Genomic DNA, 18,099 nt, shown 5'->3' with positions numbered 1-18,099 from the left:
CAGTCTAAATATCTTCACAAGAACTAGTCACTATACTCAAATGTCAAAACCCCTAAACCCAGACCAGATGGAAATAACCAAAATGTGAGTTAATCCCATCTCAGGATAATGGTTTGTGAACTCTGTGTATAAAATTGCAATAAGATGTAATGCATCCTACTGAGTGAGCGTGAAACTTGATCCTCTGACTAAATACTTCTGCACATAAGATACTGAATATTATGTAATGTAAACAAATAAACACATTATTCAGAGTTTTACTGAGTCTTTAGTAATCATTGACCACATCAGCTGTTAGTTTGAGGTCTTTGTGACTGCCTAGATCTGTCAGGTGGTTTAGAGGGCATGTCAGGAACTTCTTTTAGATAGACTTCTTTTAGCTAGACCTTTCTATCATGCTAGGGATTACCTAATAAAGCTGGATCATCCCCAGGTAAAGAGGCTCAGGTAATTGGCTGAGGGCCAAAACAAATGTCCCCTCTCTACACAAGTTTCATGGAAGACTGCTGCTTTCTTGCACTTTAACTTCTGTCAATACAAATCCAGAAATTGCTTGACGAGTCCTTTTTTCTCTCCTGTGTTGACATTTCCAGTTGTACCAGAAAGTTTGCTTGGGACATATCGAAGGGCTTGTCTCTGTTTGTTTAAATAGCCAACAGGCTTTAGGTTTGTCACAGCAATTATGTTTGCAGCGACTTCCTGTTCGATTGCAGGGGAGGGACAGTCTTATTCTAGAGACCAGTTAATTGGACAAAAACCTGTGTAGTGCAAGATGAGTCATCAATATTTTTGGTCCATATTCACAAATGAGGAAGACACATTTTAAATACACGTGTGTGCAAAAAGGGTATTTTGTCAATTTTTAGGAGTGCAATAGATGACCTCAAGGACAACACACATGGACAAAAAGCCTCAAAACACTGAATTATGATTTTATGGGGACTTTAAAGTTTCATAACAATGTAGTATACAACTTATTCTCCATTTTATTTTTTGTGAAAGCACAAAATTGCACCACGAATGCACAGGTCACTTGCACATTTATAAACGTATTACACACACTGATTAATGGACTAGAGGGAACAAGTGCTCTCTGACCCAACCTGACTGATTCTTCACATTGATTGGCTGACTGCCATTAGTGTTGACTAAGCTGTGCCCTGGGACAGTCTGATAGTACATTATGACCATGTGAATTTGCTCTGAAAGAATGACGTATGGTGTATAATTTGTATAATGATTTCCATGCAGAAGCTCTTGAGGATTAGCAGAATATGTGTACAAGCTCAGCAGTAAATCTACAGTCATCAATGTTCCAGGGGATGCAAACACTCTTGATAGTATATGATTGTAAACTCTTAGTACATAGGTAAATTGCTATGGGGTCCCAATTTGTTGTCATCTATATTGCAAGGCAGTAAAATGATTACATGAACTCGATGTCTTTCTGGAAAGAATCCAAATAATTCTCTTATCTACAAATGCATGGGCTTGGAAAGTAAATTTAGAGGTAAACATAAAATGCTTAAACACACTACTAAACATAGTGGGCCTCGTTCATTAAACACAATCAGATCAAATTATTGTGTAAATAGTTTGTGAAACCATTGTTCCATAAATGTAATTACTTTGAATTTAATGAATCTCTAAATGAATCTCTGTGTAAATGGTCCATAAATAAAATTCAAATGCAACAACTTATGCATGAATGGTTTTACAAAAACTAACAGGAATAATTTGCGTAAATAGTTTGTATAACAATTCTTAAGCAAATGTAATTGCATTTCATTGGATTGAATGAAACTCTGAATCTGTGTATATCGTAAATAAACTGAACTGAATGCGACAAGTGTATGTGAGAATGGTTTTACAAAAGCAAAACGAATTTGTGTAAATCGTTTGTAAAACCATTTTTATGTAAATTGAATGGCATTGCATTCAATTTAATGAATCTCTGAAAGAATCTGTGTAAATTGAATTGAATGCGACAAACTGCATGAATGGTTTTATGAACATTTTACAAATGCAGAACGAATTAGCATAAATCGTCCGTAAAACCATTCTCATGTAAACTGAATTGCATTGACTGAACTGAATGGATCTCTGAAAGAATCTGTGTAAATCGTCTGTAAATTGAATCTGACAAATTATGCAATAATGGTTTTACCAATGCTTTACACATGCAGAACGAATTTGTGTAAATCGTTCGTAAAACTATTCTTATGTTAAACGAATTGCATTGAATCTCTGAAAGATTCTTGGAGTAAATCGTCTATAAATTGAATGTGTAAAATTATGCATGAATGGTTTTACCAATGCTTTACACATGCAGAACGAATTTGTGTAAATTGTTTGTAAAACCATTCTTATGTAAAATTAATTGTATTGCACTGAATTGAATAAAGCTCTTAAAAAAATCGGTGTAAATCATCTGTAAATATAATTGAAAGTTCAAAATTTGCATGAACGGTTTTACGAATGCGTTACATGCACAGAAGAAATTTGCGTAAATCGCTAGTAAAACAATTCTTATACAATTTCAATTGCATTGCATGAATCGAAAGAATCTATGAACAAATTTGTGTAAATCGGCTGTAAATTTAATTGAAAGCGACAAATTATAAACTAATGGTTTAACGAACACTTTAAAGTGCAGAAAGAATTATCTTTAAACGTTTGTAAAACCATTCTTACCTAAACTGAATTTAATGAATCTCTGAACAAATCTGTGTAAATCGTCCTTAAAGCCATTCTTATTAAATGTTACAATGAATTGAATCCACAAAATTATGCATGAATGGTTTTACAAATGGTTTACATGTGCAGAACGAATTTGCGTAAATTGCGTAAAAACCATCTTACGTAAACTGCTGCTCCATTTTAAGTATGGATTAACAAAGAAATTTTTTCTGCTCATGTTTCACGAATGAGGCTAAGTGAGACAAAAAAATAAAAACCCAAATGCCATAAAAAAAAGTTTTGTCAAACTATACTTTACAAAAGCATAAAAGTACAAAAGACAACAACATGAAGGGGATTCTTCTGAACGCAAAGATCTTCTTTTCCTACACTCAGAGAAACATGTCTTCAAAATACTCATCAAACACTTCCTCCCTGAAAGAGAAACAGACACATATGGTTTCTCAGTGTGGAAGCATTTAGGAGCTTTAAAAAATATTCCCCCACATGTGTGCACTCAACATGGCACTACAATATATCATAGTGAAAAGTAAATGGGACTCACCGTGACTTCTCCTCCACAGCGGGGGCTGGGCCCTTCCAGTGCTCTGATTCTGAAGGCCCCTCTTCTTGTTCATTCTCCTCTTCACTCTCTGTGCCTAGAAATGATACTGCATTAGACTCATAGGATTTAAGACTGATGAAAGTACTGTGGTAAAATAACTCATTTTTACATTTTAAGAAAATGTCAGTGTTGATTTTCCTATGTGGATACTAGGGTGTTCTGGGTGGTTGCTACTGGTTACTAAGTTTCTATGATATTCTGGTCCCTAGATCAGTTCCACCATTTAATGTATGTTAAATCTATAGGATGTTTTTGTTAGTTTGTTTGTTTGATTTTTTTTGCTTGTGTTATCATGTGCTAGGCAAGTCTTTTCTCTTCAAAAGTAATAACACTCTTCTCCTCAACAAGCCACCGGATTTGAGGTATCATTAATTCTGTAGTACAAATGGTGCAGACGAGTTAGGCACCGAAGTTTAATACTTAGGGTTGGGGATTTCAATAACCCCCAAAGTATAGTGATGCTTGCCATAGTAAACACTCCTAACTAGTTTGGAACTTCTCAGAGCATGCACATACACCATCAAATGTTATATTACTTGCTCTGAATACAGAAGCTGGCCAAGCTATATTTGACAGATATTTAAGGTGTATTGAGTGCATTCAGGGTTTTAGATGATGGCCAGTCATTTTTAGGGGAGAGGGAAAAGTTTGGGTGGTGATGGGAGTGGAGTAACATACTGTACCTTTATCTGATTCTTGGGACTCCCCTGAACTTGAAGAATACTCTGTACAGAAGAAATCATTTTCACTACATTTTTGGAATAAAATGTGAGGGGCGCTTGCCCGTACAAAACTCGCCAACACAATGCTAGGGTTTGCCTGTATTATACTGTAGGTATTATGGTGTGGTTTAAGTCCTGACACAAAATATTATTGTGAATTGTGATCCCCCCCCAATAAAACTGTGCTTAATCTACCTTAGGATAGCCACTCCTTAAATCATTATCCATGACAACTATGGACATGTTATGGACATGACATTGCACGTCAAACTTGAACATGACTACAGAACAACACCACATAAATATGTCAAAGTTAAGCATAGACATGCTCTGGAATGCTGTTATTTAAAACCCATTGAACAAAGCCACATCTTGGAAATGCTTGGAGGCTTGGTCAGAAATTGCAATACCTTGCTAATCACTGTTGGGTAAATTACTCAAAATAAGTAATCCACTACACATAGCTTCCCTAAAAAATTTATCAGATTACTTTACTAATTACTTCAACCAAAAAGTAATCACATTACTAATTATTTATCTATTAAGTTACTTTCTAAATCTTTTTTACAAGACAAGTTTTTGGTTTTCTGCTCAAATTCAAAATGTTAATATTTCCTCCTCATTCACTGTCACACCCTTCAGCTGTCACAGAAATGATAATAGACGTAAATATGAATTCATATTTGAAATGTATTATACATATTACTTTAGCGCATGTAATGTGCTTAAAAGTAATTACTTTAATTGAAAATAACTGTAATCTGATTACAAGAACTTAAAATGTAATGTTTCACACTACATTGTTTTACAAAAATGTAATCAGATTACAATAATTAATCACTTTGTAATCATATACACCCAACACTTTTGCTAATAAAACCTTCGTCCAGTTTAAAAACAAATGTAATCAAACCAAGATAAACTAATCTTGCCTTTGCGCCTCTTTTTGTGTTTCCGTTTGTCTTTGCGTTTACTCTTTCTGGAGTGGACCGACTTGGTTTTATTTGACTGTTCCACAGTCTCTTTCGATCGCCGTCTCTTCTTAACTATAACTTCCTTTCTCCTGAAAAAACAACATAGGGCTTAAGTGGCAAAGTCTACGGACAATCTAAGGATACCTGAACATGCAATTGTGTTTTAAAATGGTTGAATATTCTTACTTATGATGATAATTGAGTTTGAAGGAGCACTCTGGGCACAGACCTTGAAAAAAAATTTGATGATGTTTCATATTTTTAGATCAAATTGCAGTATTTTTACATGCCTTAACAATGTTGGTTGGGCCAAAAACGTGTCCAGTATATAGAGCAGAATTATAGCACAACATAAACAATATACAATGGGATCCAAAAGTCTGAGACCACTTGTGAAAATTCTACATGCACTTGGACTCAATGAACTGATGATCCATGCTATCCCAGTATGGTTTGAGAATGTCCCAAAGAGCATCTTGTGTACTTCAGTGGAAGCAAGGACATCTGACTTTTTGTATAAAAGAATTAACATGGCCATTATCGCAAATCTGTTTATAAGATTAATTATATAAAATATAATTTTTCAGATTGGATTTTGAATCCCAGATTTAAATGTAGTCTCTGACTTTTGGCTCCCACTGTAGTAAGTTAGTAAGTATAGTTATCCATACTTATAATTTAGTAAGTCTATTAAAGTTTATGTAAAATTACAGTACTGTGCAAAAGTCTTAGATTTTTCACAACAGTATTTGTCTTAAGATGATTATTTATATCTTCAGCTTTAGTGTGTCAATAGGAAATATACATGTTAGACTCCCAAACATTACTTTTGCAAATAGAAAAGATTAGAATTGAAGAACAGGGAGCCCTGCAACAGATGTCATGGCCCACACAAATAAATTGATAAATGAAAACTATTTATGGCATTATTTTTAAAGTCATCCTCACTATGCAACATTTTCCCCAAGTGCCTAAACTTTTGCTTAGTCCTATATTTTAATGTATTTCTGCAACATTGCCACTTGAGGTAAGGTAGCGTGCTTCGTTCATCTAAAACACGTCTTTATTAAGCAAAAATGAAGCAGTCCTGCAAATACAGACATGGTTCTTCCTAAATTAAGATTAACTCCACCTTAGTGTCCTGTGAGCGGAGGGGATTACAGCATGCAAATTTTAGACAGCCAAGTAGTTGGCACAGCCGTGGCACTTACGTAGTTTCACCAGGGCATTCCTCTTCTCTCCCTGCTCCACATAGGCAAAATTCACCTCCCAGCTTTTCAGGCCCTCCTTATTCTCACAGCGTTTGTTGCCGCAGAGGAACTGGCCTGTGAGATACAGGATGACCATATGTGAAACGCACAGATACATGACAGATACGCAGGCCCAAATTGAATCTTCGGAATCCATTTTATACTACAATTAGGTAGTGACAACAAATTGGTGATGACTAACTTTGATCTGCTCACAATCTAAGAGACAATTGGGAGAGCAGGCATAGAGAAGCATGCTCAATACCTGCACAAAATGCTTAGCTGGCGTGCACTGTTTGTGCAACATGATCATACAAGTAGTCAACATGTTTCAGTACCCTGACATCGACCCCATTCTTCTGAGTTACTTACAAGCGCCATCCCCCATCAGACATTTCTGCATTGATTCAAATGTGTTTAACTTTCCCTGTGGTGCTGCTGATAATGCATTATGTGAGCAGCCTCAGAGATGCAGGTTCTGGTCCCATGGAAACCAGGAAATAATCGCATTCACATAAACAATGATGAGTGTGACTCATTATGCAAAGCATCCTTATGAAATGAGACAGCCTTTGTGACGTATGCGGCCGACAACCGCAACCTCCAGAGCAAACAGCCTCCAAAACATGACACAGCTGAGGAGTCCGATTCAGAGGTAGCATTTTTGCACTAAAAGATTACTTTTATTCCATTGACGGTTAGGCTTAGAGTAAATTTTGGTTCTAAAGTAAATAAAATATCCATTCCTGGTGACTGCTTTACATTATTTACAACTAAAACTTGTTTTTGGCAGCAATTTGTGTACATTGCACCAGGAAACTAGAGCACACAAATGCTCATACATTCGAAAACACTTCCCACTTCAGCCACTGGGGGATGTGGTTCAAATTTCGGTAAACAAAGACTTTGATTTCAGCTTAGAACCGATCTTTCAACCAAATTTCACTCAAATTCACTGTGAGATTATAGAAGCATTTTATAATTTCATAATTTTATACCTTAACATATGTGTACATTTTTATTTATTTATATACAACAGATAGTTCCGGCCCTCGAATCTGATTGGATGAGAGACGTTCCATGAACACTGATGGTCTGACAACTCATCAGCACTCGGACGCTTCACTGTGTGTGTATCACTCCACTTGTGTTCGTGCTGTTCTAAACTAAAGTGCAAGAAAGTAGTGCATATGTGTTAAGAGTTAATGTAGACTGTGTGTCTCTTTTTACATCTATTTTTTTTTTACAATACATATGTTAGCCAGCAGATGGTGGAAAAATATTATTTTTGAGTGTATTATGAGGCAGTTGGTGACATGAAGTGAATCCGTTCGTCATTGTTTACATACATACCTGACAACACTCCTGTTTTTCCGGGAATCTCCCGTATTTCAAACCCATCTCCCGCACCCCTCCCGTTGTGTTATTTCTCCTGGGAAACTCCCGTAATTTTTATGGCCCAAACCTTGTTATATGAATAATCACATCAAAATATTATTCCAAGGTTGTCCAGTTGCCAGATCTTGTATGAAATGCATCCTACTCACACAATCGACACATTATACAAATTTTAACCCATTTGTGACCTCAACCTGGCAAATTACAACCCATTTGCACTGTTGATATCTGCGCAGGTAGCAGACGCGGGAGGTTAAATCAAGCATCACTGGTAGATGGGAGAAGGTCTACCGGATTTAAGTACTAAAATGTTGGCATGTATGTTTACATAGAACATAACTCCATGATCGCGCATATTACAACTACATTACTAAAGGTAGGAAATGGCTTTAAACGGCTTTAAACAAACAACTTCAGCATTAAGGTTCATCAAAGCTGAGAGACACAACAGACTGATTGATTACAAAACTCAAGGTGCTTACCTCTTACCAGAGTTTCCACATTGGAAACATACTGTTTAAAATGGCTGAGGAGATTGCAGTTTCTATAGGGAATGACTCTTGCGCACTGGCTACCGCGAAATCGAGAGGAATACCCCCGCTTGGACGGCTATTTTACAACTGAGAAAGCTGACCTTCAGAAAGCTGACAGCATCTCTGCTTGGGTGTGGCAACAGGTCATCACACATGCTCCGTCTCTCTCTCTCTCTCACACACACACACACACACACACACACACACACACACACACACACACACACACATCCAACCTTGTTTATCCAATAACTTGTTCGAAACAGCACAGCCGTGATACTATTTCTGAAGCGGCATTTTTTAATTACTAACTGTAATGGTATTCAATGGAAAGGAGGAGGCGAGAACCGGCATTTTTTAATTACTAACTGTAATGGTATTCAATGGAAAGGAGGAGGCGAGAACCGGCATTTTTTAATTACTAACTGTAATGGTATTCAATGGAAAGGAGGAGGCAAGAACCGGCTTTTCAATATAAATAATAGTTTAAATGATAAACTTAAAAGACAACATAAACACACACATGACGGACATGTCCGTTAACGATCTCTCTCTCCCGCACGATCCCCTGCAGTCGACCTTTATACCTCAGAGGGTTGATTAGCCTAATACGGGACCGGGTGTGTACTATCACGACCCGGCCCCGCCCTCCGCCCTGCCACACTAAAGAAGGCTTGGATGCATCATTTCTTTTGAACCAGCAACGGCAGATTCTGATCGGTCCCGTAAGAATGTAGTTTCATGCACAAATGCGTTTTTATGACCATACTCAAGTTTTTCCAATTTTTTTTATTTACTTGTTATTGAACTGTAGTATATAAGCAATATCACACTTGCAATCGTGCTATATGGCCCTAAATCAGCACTGCTGTGATTACCTATGGCCGAATCACAGCAGTGCTGATGTAGGGCCATATCGCACTCTTGCTCGTGTGATATTGCTTTAATATGGTATGTTTCACCTAATTTTTGTCCAGCTTATTAACCAAATATTACTTTAAAAATTACTTTTAACTTAATCTTTTACCTGTGATTCTTTCTCTATTCTTTTTCTCTAGAGCTTGTAGATTCCGCATTTCATTGCCAGCAATTACTGATGCATGCTGTATTGTTACGCATTTGATAAATTAACTTTGACTTGACTTTATACTGTTGGCCTTATTGACAAGAAATTACTATTCCATATCAACGAGAGAGATACAGAGCAAAGCAGACGCATCAGAAGCCTCTCTCCTCCCATAGCCTTGGCTGGGACAGCATTTTACCTCAGCTATCAGCGAGCTCACATTAGCTCCAGCAGGCTTACTGTACAAGGGGATCCTCCAGATTGGCCCAGGGAAAAAATGTGCGTCATGAGGGAGTTTTTCTGCCAGGCTTCCCACACCTCTCACGGTGTGCCGTCTGAAACAGCATTGCCAGCTACCTGATCACTTTGAGCCCATCACACTTTACCTTCAGTTGACACCAACTGATATTATTGTCTGCTACTAACTGATGTTACTATCTGGAGTTCTCAAAAAACTTGTTACAATAACTATATAATTGTTCTTAGGATTCTTAGGATAGCTAAATAATTTGTTCATAAAAAGCTTTAACAAAAGAGAGGTGCTGTATATCTACTGTACTCTTTCTGGTCTTTTTTGACCCAAACAGAACTTTTTCACGTTTCATCAGTTTTTATGAATTTTCTACAAAAGCCTTTTTCTTTCTATGTCAATTCTGGGTCCTGAAGCAATACCAGTTAAGAAACACTGTCCTGAGTGACTCTGACTGAAAACAGAGCATTAGGTATTGAGCACACATTGAGGAGTTTTAGTCACATGCCTGCAAGGTATTGACAAATTCATGACCTTTGATAAAAATGGGTCCAACTTGGACACTATAAGCAAACCTGTTTTGTAAGATTGCCATTTTCCTTTCTTTCTTTATTGAGCTTTAACACGGCTGTTCAATATTCTTGACACACGTGGCACAGCGAGAGAGAGAGTGACTGAGGTAACAACAACCTCATGTTGCACATACAGATTAAAGAGATGCCCAATTACCCCATCTCTCTGATGACGTACATGCAACTCAGAGCTCAATTAAGCTTGCGTGAGCGGCACTGAAGCTGACAAACAGAGTCTTTGGAGAAATGACAACGCATCAGGGTTAACCCTCATTATGAGTATCAGGGATGCCCTCATGTTTAACTGTTGAAAAAATTACTAGCAGATTGGAATTCCTCATGACAAATCTTCTCAGGGGACCTGTTAAACCTCAGCTATACTTACAAACAGCAAGTCAGTAGGGCTGTTACTGAAAAGTGCCTTGGCACGCAACATGCATCCAACTACTTATTTCGGCCTGGGTTCCTACTTCAATGTAAGTCTGTGGGATTTTTTTAACCTGTTTTATCATCTGCCAGGCCACAACCACTGGTAGTGTGTTCTGGGGGGGCTGCTAGGGTGGTTCTTCATGGATCCAAGTCAACAAAGTCCACTCCCAAGTCTACATAACATTCTGGTCCTTAGATATGGTTTGGGTCCCTGCTTAAATGTAAATCTATAAGAGTTTTGGTCTGATAATTACCAATGAATCATAGTCTTCACTAACGTGCAATATCATGTTATATTTGATTCTTGTTTTAGTTTCCAGCATATGTTTTTTCTTGGTGTTTTGATTTCTGTGATGCCAGAGTTTAAGTATGAGTGAGTAATGCATCATGCCACCAGCTTTACATGGTTAATCAGTGGCTCAGGGTTCGAGTGACGCTGGATGGCATTTAGTCTATGACTCAGTCAGATAGAAGTAATTTGCTCTTTTGTCACATGCTCCAAACACAAGCGTGAAAGAGCCTGTGATCTTTTCATCAGTCAATTAAAGGCCTCTTCATTGATCTGCCCAATGTTTGTGTAAAATTTGCTGATTGGGAAAATTATGAATGCCCTTCAACCTTGTTTACCTACTTAGATAACATACTATAACCATGAACTGTGACCCAGAAACAACATTATTCAATGTCATTGGTTTTAGTTACACAAAATAGCATGGATGTGTGCTATTCAAATTTGAATTTAGAATGCCTTTTAAATTCCAATTCAACTTAAGAATTTGAACTGAGGTACAAAACTGAATGCAGAATTGTAATTCAAATTTGAATTGCAATTAAAATGGGATGAAATTTAAATAACTACTGTACTTAAGTTTTTATTATAAAACATCTAAAACAGATAGCTGGTCCTGGATGCTGATTAATCAAAAGCAAAACTATGACCTCATCACCAAGCTTCTTTTTGTTTCGTTTTGTATATAATTATTTTCCTTGAATAGCAACGTTGTATGTATGGTTTATTTGTTGGGACTATATCTTTTAATAGAAGAAGGGAATTTAATGATTTAAAAATAAAAATAATAATTAGGGATGCACCAATATGAACATTTTTGACCAATACAGATTTTAACTATAAACTATTGGCCAATACGATATTTTTCGACTTACCTTATTTTGTCATCAGATCACTTTTTTGCTCAGAAATTATGTTTAAAAATATACAAAGAGGTATAAAAGCTGTTTATTGTTCTAAAAATAAATAATTTGCATTGAACATGGATTTATATCTGTTGAACACTTGACAGCTCAAACAAACGGGAAAAAAATGCCCTTTATGTTCTATTGTGGTATAATGGATAATGTCAAACACACCGCTAGAGGGTGCCGCTTGCTTACACAATGCTGACTGAAGCACTAACTGAAGCAATCGTTCAGCCTTAATGGGTACCATACCAATGTCAAAGTGTGGTGGTTTCAAAGTGTTTTTTTTCCTCATTAGTGTAAGAACGAGTATCATTAAAAATTACATATCACATGTTCTTAGGAGTGCTAACCCTTCTACATTATGTGGCTATCATTATTTCTGGATTGTGCATTTGAATTGAAACAGAGCTTTAACACGGCTGTTAACAAGTGTGATGATAATTAATTATATCTGCATTTTCATGCTTATAACCAATTTGCAGTTGGTTTAAATTTGGTCAATAATTGGCTGATAAATATTGGTGGCTGACACACTGGTGCATCCTTAATAATAATAATAAACATTGTGTCCTAAATATTTTTTATGTGGTAGCCATTTTATAAAAGCAATAAGGCACACGAGGCTGTGCCATATTGTGAATATGGTCATGGTAGGTTGTTGTTGTTAGGCACAACGCGCAGCATGACTATATAAACAATATAGCATGCCCTCTTGTTTCTTATTGCTGAAATAATATGTTTGATGTTTTTTTTTAAGTATGAATGACACATATACATCCTATCACACGCAACATACAATGTATTTCCATAAAAATTCAATCATATTAATAATAAATGTGTGAAATGTCACCTATTTTTTTAAATGACACCTATTTAAATTTGTATTTAATTTATATACATGTATTCATTTAATTATTATTAATCAACTTAATTAAAATAAATGTGTTATTTTAATTAAGTTTTAATTAAGACGGTTGCTAAGCAGCTCAATTCAAAAGGGTCCGCCCCCAAGTCTCTATGATATTCTGGTCCTTAGATATGGCTTGTGTCCATCCTTCAATGCAAGTCTATAGGGTATTTTATATATCTATGGGATTGATTTTATTGTCTCCCAAATCAGATCGCTTACGGTTTGTTCCAATCCCTGACCCTAAATATGAGAAACAGTAATGGCGATGCTTGATAATATCATTTAGGTTTTCATTCGGAACCTTTTCAAGACTTCATATCATATTGACAGCTTTAGGTTCCAGTCGGAAGAGAATAGGCCTAAAACAGGTTTTGTTTTGAAACTGTAAAGGTTATGTTTCAACAGTGCACAGTACATTGCCCTTCAAAGCTCCAAAAACAAAGTTTTACACAAGGTAAAACTGCACCACCACCTAGTGGCTGAGGACAATATTGTTTGTTAATCTTTTTTGTTCATAATAATGTAGCCAAAAGTACATAATGTGTAAATAGCAGTAAAAAATATTCTCCATTTACCTTTTCCAGACACAACTTCATTTTCAATGCGCCACCTAAATCCAAACTGGTAAAAGAATATACAAAAATTCAGTAACTGTGCAAATGAAAAGAACATATAATATTTTTATTTAAATGTCTGAAAATATATTTAGCATAACAGGGAAGAAACATAAAGAAAAAGCAAACCTTATTTTCTTTGTATCTGCTGAGGTCCGCAATACAGTACTCCTTAAAAAGTTTATCGTAGTACTTCTTTGCAAGATCTTTCTCCCTAAAATTTCAGAAACTTTTTTTAGGCTCACGGTACAGAGATTAGCATTACAGAAAGGCACATAAATAATGTTGAATGCTGAAATTAAAACCAAATACAGATGGGCAGACATTACCATGTCATATCCTCCTCATCTTCCTCTCTCCAGAGAAAACGGTGGTTTTCTCTTACCACATCCAGATCTGTCTTATCTTTAGACCTGCGTATGGACACACACAAATTCAGGTGGAAATCAAACTATGAATGCCTTAACATTTTCTCTGAACATTTAAATATACCACTTCGTTTAATTTGAATAGTTTTAATGCTACAATGTTTCTCTAGAAGGTGAACAAAGTGAATTTCTCACATGGATCGTCTGAAGTCATCGATCTTCCCTCCATAGTACAGAATGTAGTCACTGACAAACTTCTTGTGGCGTTCAAACTTACAAAATGCTGTCAAGGATTTCTTTACCACTTAAAAGAACATAGCAATGCTTGGACTGGGAAAAATGTATGAGATGCCATCAGCTTTATAAATAGCTTATAATAGTCAAATGTTACTAAAATTGCACTTTTAGCAGGCCAGCATGATGCAGCTACTCTTCTAACATACCTTTAGTATCTTGGTTTCAATCTCAAATTCAATTCAAATAATCTTTTTTTTTTCAACTTCTCTGTCTAAAGAGTATTTCTGTAACTGCTGATCTCTTGGGATTTTCAAGCACAACAGTCTCTAGAATTTACTCCGAATGGTGCCAAAAACAAAAAACATCAAGTGAGCGGCAGTTCTGCGGATGGAAACACCTTGTTGATGAGAGACATCAACAGAGAATGGCCAGACTGGTTCGAACTGGCAAAGTCTACGGAAACTCAGATAACCACTCTGTATAATTGTGATGAGAAGAATAGCATCTCAGATTGCTATTCTGAGATCCTGTTTGCTGCTGTTTTGGCAGCATGAGGGGGACCTACACAGTGGTTTTAATGTTGTGGCTAATCAGTGTATGTGGATGTGTGTTTGCACACAAAATGTACTCAGATATATGCGCACACACACACACTATGTGTGTTGCGAGCCCTTTTGTGCATCGTCTTTGAATGTACACTCTTTGAGGAATATTTCAAGATTTACTTATCATAATATGTTGTGTTTGGGCTTGTTTGAATCAAGATAGTCTGCTTTAAGTTAAGTCATTGTCTATGTATGTTTCAGGAAGTAATAAGGAAAAATGTGAAAAGTCACTATTATGTGTCAGAGGGAATCTTTTAAACACTAATACTCACTGTAGTTTGACCTCTGAGTGAAACAAATTTGCTCAACGCATTTTACATTTTCCAACAATATATAACCTTTTTTATGTTTTTACTAACTCTGAATATTCTTGAGATAACAAATTACATATTATGAGAACAAAACAGTTCCAATTTGTCAGCAAATTAAAAAGTATACTTTAAGAGTTGATAAGATATGCATTGTAGGGTCCAGATTGTAAGCTTCAAAATGACACCTATTTTGTTTAGATTAAGCAAGTGGTTATTCATTTATTACATCATTATTTTTTTTATTATTATTATTTATTTATTTTTTTGCAGGGAGTGCCCCCAACTTGCCCAGCATAAGCTCAGTTCAATAAATCCTTCTATAAATTATTTTTTAAATTATGTTCAAAAAATAAGCACAAAACCCATCAAAATTACTAAACAAGAACTTGACAAAAAGATCTAATACAATATCTTGGGATAATATAAGCAATATGAGAGATTTATTAAAAATCATAGTGGGGCAGTAATTTTTGACCGGGAACACAAAAGGTTTTCGGACAAACTAACTACACAAGGGTTAATTCAAATGTTCTCGCTGAACAACAAAAAACCCAGCTTTTCAAAAACTACAAAACTAAAAAATATAAACAGGATACAGCATTCATCGATATCAGGTGTTGTCGTCGATTTCTGGCTTCCTCTCTGTCAGGAAACATAACATTTGTTTTAGTAAACACACACACACCAGACATGGAGGAATTGACTATATTTGATGGATGTTGCCTATACCTGTCCCATTCAGAGGCAGCGAGATTTTTATGGGCCAACTTAGTGTGTTTTCCTTTCTGGAATGGCTTTTCTAACAGTTTATCTTCACCTGCCCTAAAATCAAACACACAAAAGAACTAGCGCATCAATTAATGCACCAACAGTTTATTCTATGTAGATTATTTTAATACATTTCTCAGAACAATCGCTCAAAAATCAAATACAGTTATTCAACTTACAAATGAGCAAAAATGCATGGGATCTGTACTTGCTTTTGTCATCAAATATCCCTTCCAATAAGTACTGTAATAGTACCATGGAACAGAGATGTATCAGATAATTATACCATGGTACTTGCTGTGAATAATTGCAATGTATTTACATGCCCAAAAATCTTGGTAATTACATAGTACCCTTTGATTAGTGATACGATACAAAATCTCACCTATTCTGTCCATGTTTGGACAGTCCTCCACCATCATCATCATCATCATCATCACTGAAGTCAGAGTCATACCCTCCACCTCCATGCACCTATCACAGAGCACAACATAGTAACAATATTGTACAACAATAGAATAACGATCACACAAACAGCATTGAAGCAACCACAAACAGCAGCAGATAATTGTTTAGCTTTGTAAAAATGTACTAGATTTTTTAACAGTGATACAATGCCAAGAAGTTCATGGGCAAAAAGGGAGGAAGACTGCATGAGTAGGACAAGAAATGGAAAGGTGAACCAGCTGAGCACAGCAAAGAGGGAGAGTACATAGTGATCTTTATGTGAGTCAGCTTCCATGATGCCACTTCAGCACATCACAGGTAATTCAACACCTGTGCCAAAGGCTGCAATCTACAAATTGCAAAGGTCAGTTCTGACTCTAAAAATATAGCTTTAGACTTTAGGACAAATTGCGCTCAATAACTAGACCCATGAAATAAACATAATTGATATAACAGGACTTAAAGGCATAGTTCACCCAAACATTTTAATTATCTTATCATTTACTCACCCTCGTGCCATTCCAGATGTGTATGACTTTCTTTCTTCTGCTGAACACATACATTTTAAGCAAGTAAATGTTGACCAGACCTTTCAAGCTCCAAAAAGCAAGACAGTTATAGCAAAAGTAATCCATAAAACACCAATGGTTTCACCAATGTCTTCAAAAGAGATATAATGTGTGTGGGTGAGAAACAGAACAATATTAAAGTCCTTTATTATTATAAATCTCCACTTTCACTTTCACATTCTGAGAGTGTAAGTGGAGATATGTATATATTAAACAATTGTTGAAATATTGATCTTTTTCACACCCAAAGTTATTGCATTGCTTCAGAAAACATATATTAAACCACTGGAAACGTAAGGATTACTTTTATGTTGCCTTTATGTGATTTTGGAGCTTGAAAGCTCTGGTCACCATTCACTTGCATTGTATGGACCTACAGAGCTGAGATATTCTTCTAAAAATATTCGTTTGTGTTCTGCAGAAGACAGAAAGTCCTACACATCTGAAATAATTTGACATGTAATAGTAACATTAAATACAATTAGATAAAGTCACAGAACATGGTCGACACTCATTTATTTGATCAATTGTATAACATAAAGCAAAATGTATTATTTGTACAAATGACTGTATATTCCATTATCAAGGTAAAAAGAAGCTATTGTTAATTATTCTACTCTCTCTCTCGCTATGATTTAAATCACACATTTTGTTTAAGAATTATTATTATTAATGCTACACAGCTCTTAAAGACTAAATACGGACAAAATAATGTGCCATAAATCATTTACGTGCGATTTATTGAAACAAAGTAATGCTTATTTTAAAATCATAAATAGCAAACTATCGTACAATTAAATATATTTCATTGATTCGTGTGCAGAATTGACAGTTTTATCAAGCTATAATGGTGGTTAAATTGTGAATTATAAGCACCTTAACAAGATCTAGAGCAGTTTGGTCCATGTCGCTCATCTGTGTTTACATGCCGCTAAATCTTACACCGGCGCGAAATGATGACATATGAGCCACGTGGTAAAAACAAAAGTTGCCCCGCCCACTGCTCGTGACGTTGTGCTGTTTTCTTTCTTCTTTGTCTCACGTTATGTGAAGATCATTGTAAAAGTGCAGTCCGAACAATACTCATTTAGGCTTTTAGTGAATTAAATGAGAGATGTTAATGTGTATGTTTCAAGATGATAAAAGCGAAGAAAAAGAGGATTTGGGCTTATTTTTCACGTTTGGCGTTCCGCTTCAAACAGGCGTTATCATTCACATCATCAGTTCAGTTGTTTTCGTTGAAAATGAGTAACGATTTAGTGACAGGAAATTCGAGGGGGTGAGGGGGCGAAGTACCTTTTTCGCAAGTTAGAACAGCTGCTCCTATATTCCAAGAAATGCTAAAAATGAAAATCCAGTGATCTTTACAGTGAAAAAGCCATAAAATGCAACAAAGAAACATCCTCATTGGCGTTCCTATGATAAGAAGGGGGGGGAGGCAATTCGTTTCAAACAACAATAATAATGATAACGTGACAGCACTAAAATATCAACAATACAATTATGTTTTAATAATAATAATAATATATACTTATCTTAACATTATATAGCCTTTATATGTGTATTATTACT

General features: G+C 35.9%; 1 protein-coding gene across 1 annotated transcript; it reads right to left on the bottom strand.

The window, feature by feature from the left end:
• Positions 1 to 920: 920 nt before the first annotated feature.
• On the bottom strand, positions 921 to 17,474 carry fra10ac1 (FRA10A associated CGG repeat 1). Its single transcript, XM_052102350.1, has 14 exons — positions 17,404 to 17,474; positions 15,897 to 15,985; positions 15,473 to 15,565; positions 15,340 to 15,385; positions 13,786 to 13,862; positions 13,552 to 13,635; positions 13,352 to 13,436; positions 13,184 to 13,229; positions 6,212 to 6,325; positions 5,187 to 5,229; positions 4,959 to 5,089; positions 3,988 to 4,029; positions 3,245 to 3,338; positions 921 to 3,114 (listed from the first exon to the last, which is right to left on the bottom strand). The coding sequence occupies exons 1-14, from the start codon at positions 17,440 to 17,442 to the stop codon at positions 3,072 to 3,074; spliced, it is 1,026 nt and encodes a 341-aa protein (XP_051958310.1). The 5' UTR covers positions 17,443 to 17,474; the 3' UTR covers positions 921 to 3,071.
• Positions 17,475 to 18,099: the final 625 nt, after the last annotated feature.

This window comes from Xyrauchen texanus, chromosome 33 (assembly GCF_025860055.1).
Source record: "Xyrauchen texanus isolate HMW12.3.18 chromosome 33, RBS_HiC_50CHRs, whole genome shotgun sequence".
NCBI lineage: Eukaryota > Metazoa > Chordata > Actinopteri > Cypriniformes > Catostomidae > Xyrauchen > Xyrauchen texanus.
The sequence above is the reverse complement of the archived record's forward strand: the minus strand, read 5'-3'. Positions and strand labels throughout refer to the sequence as shown.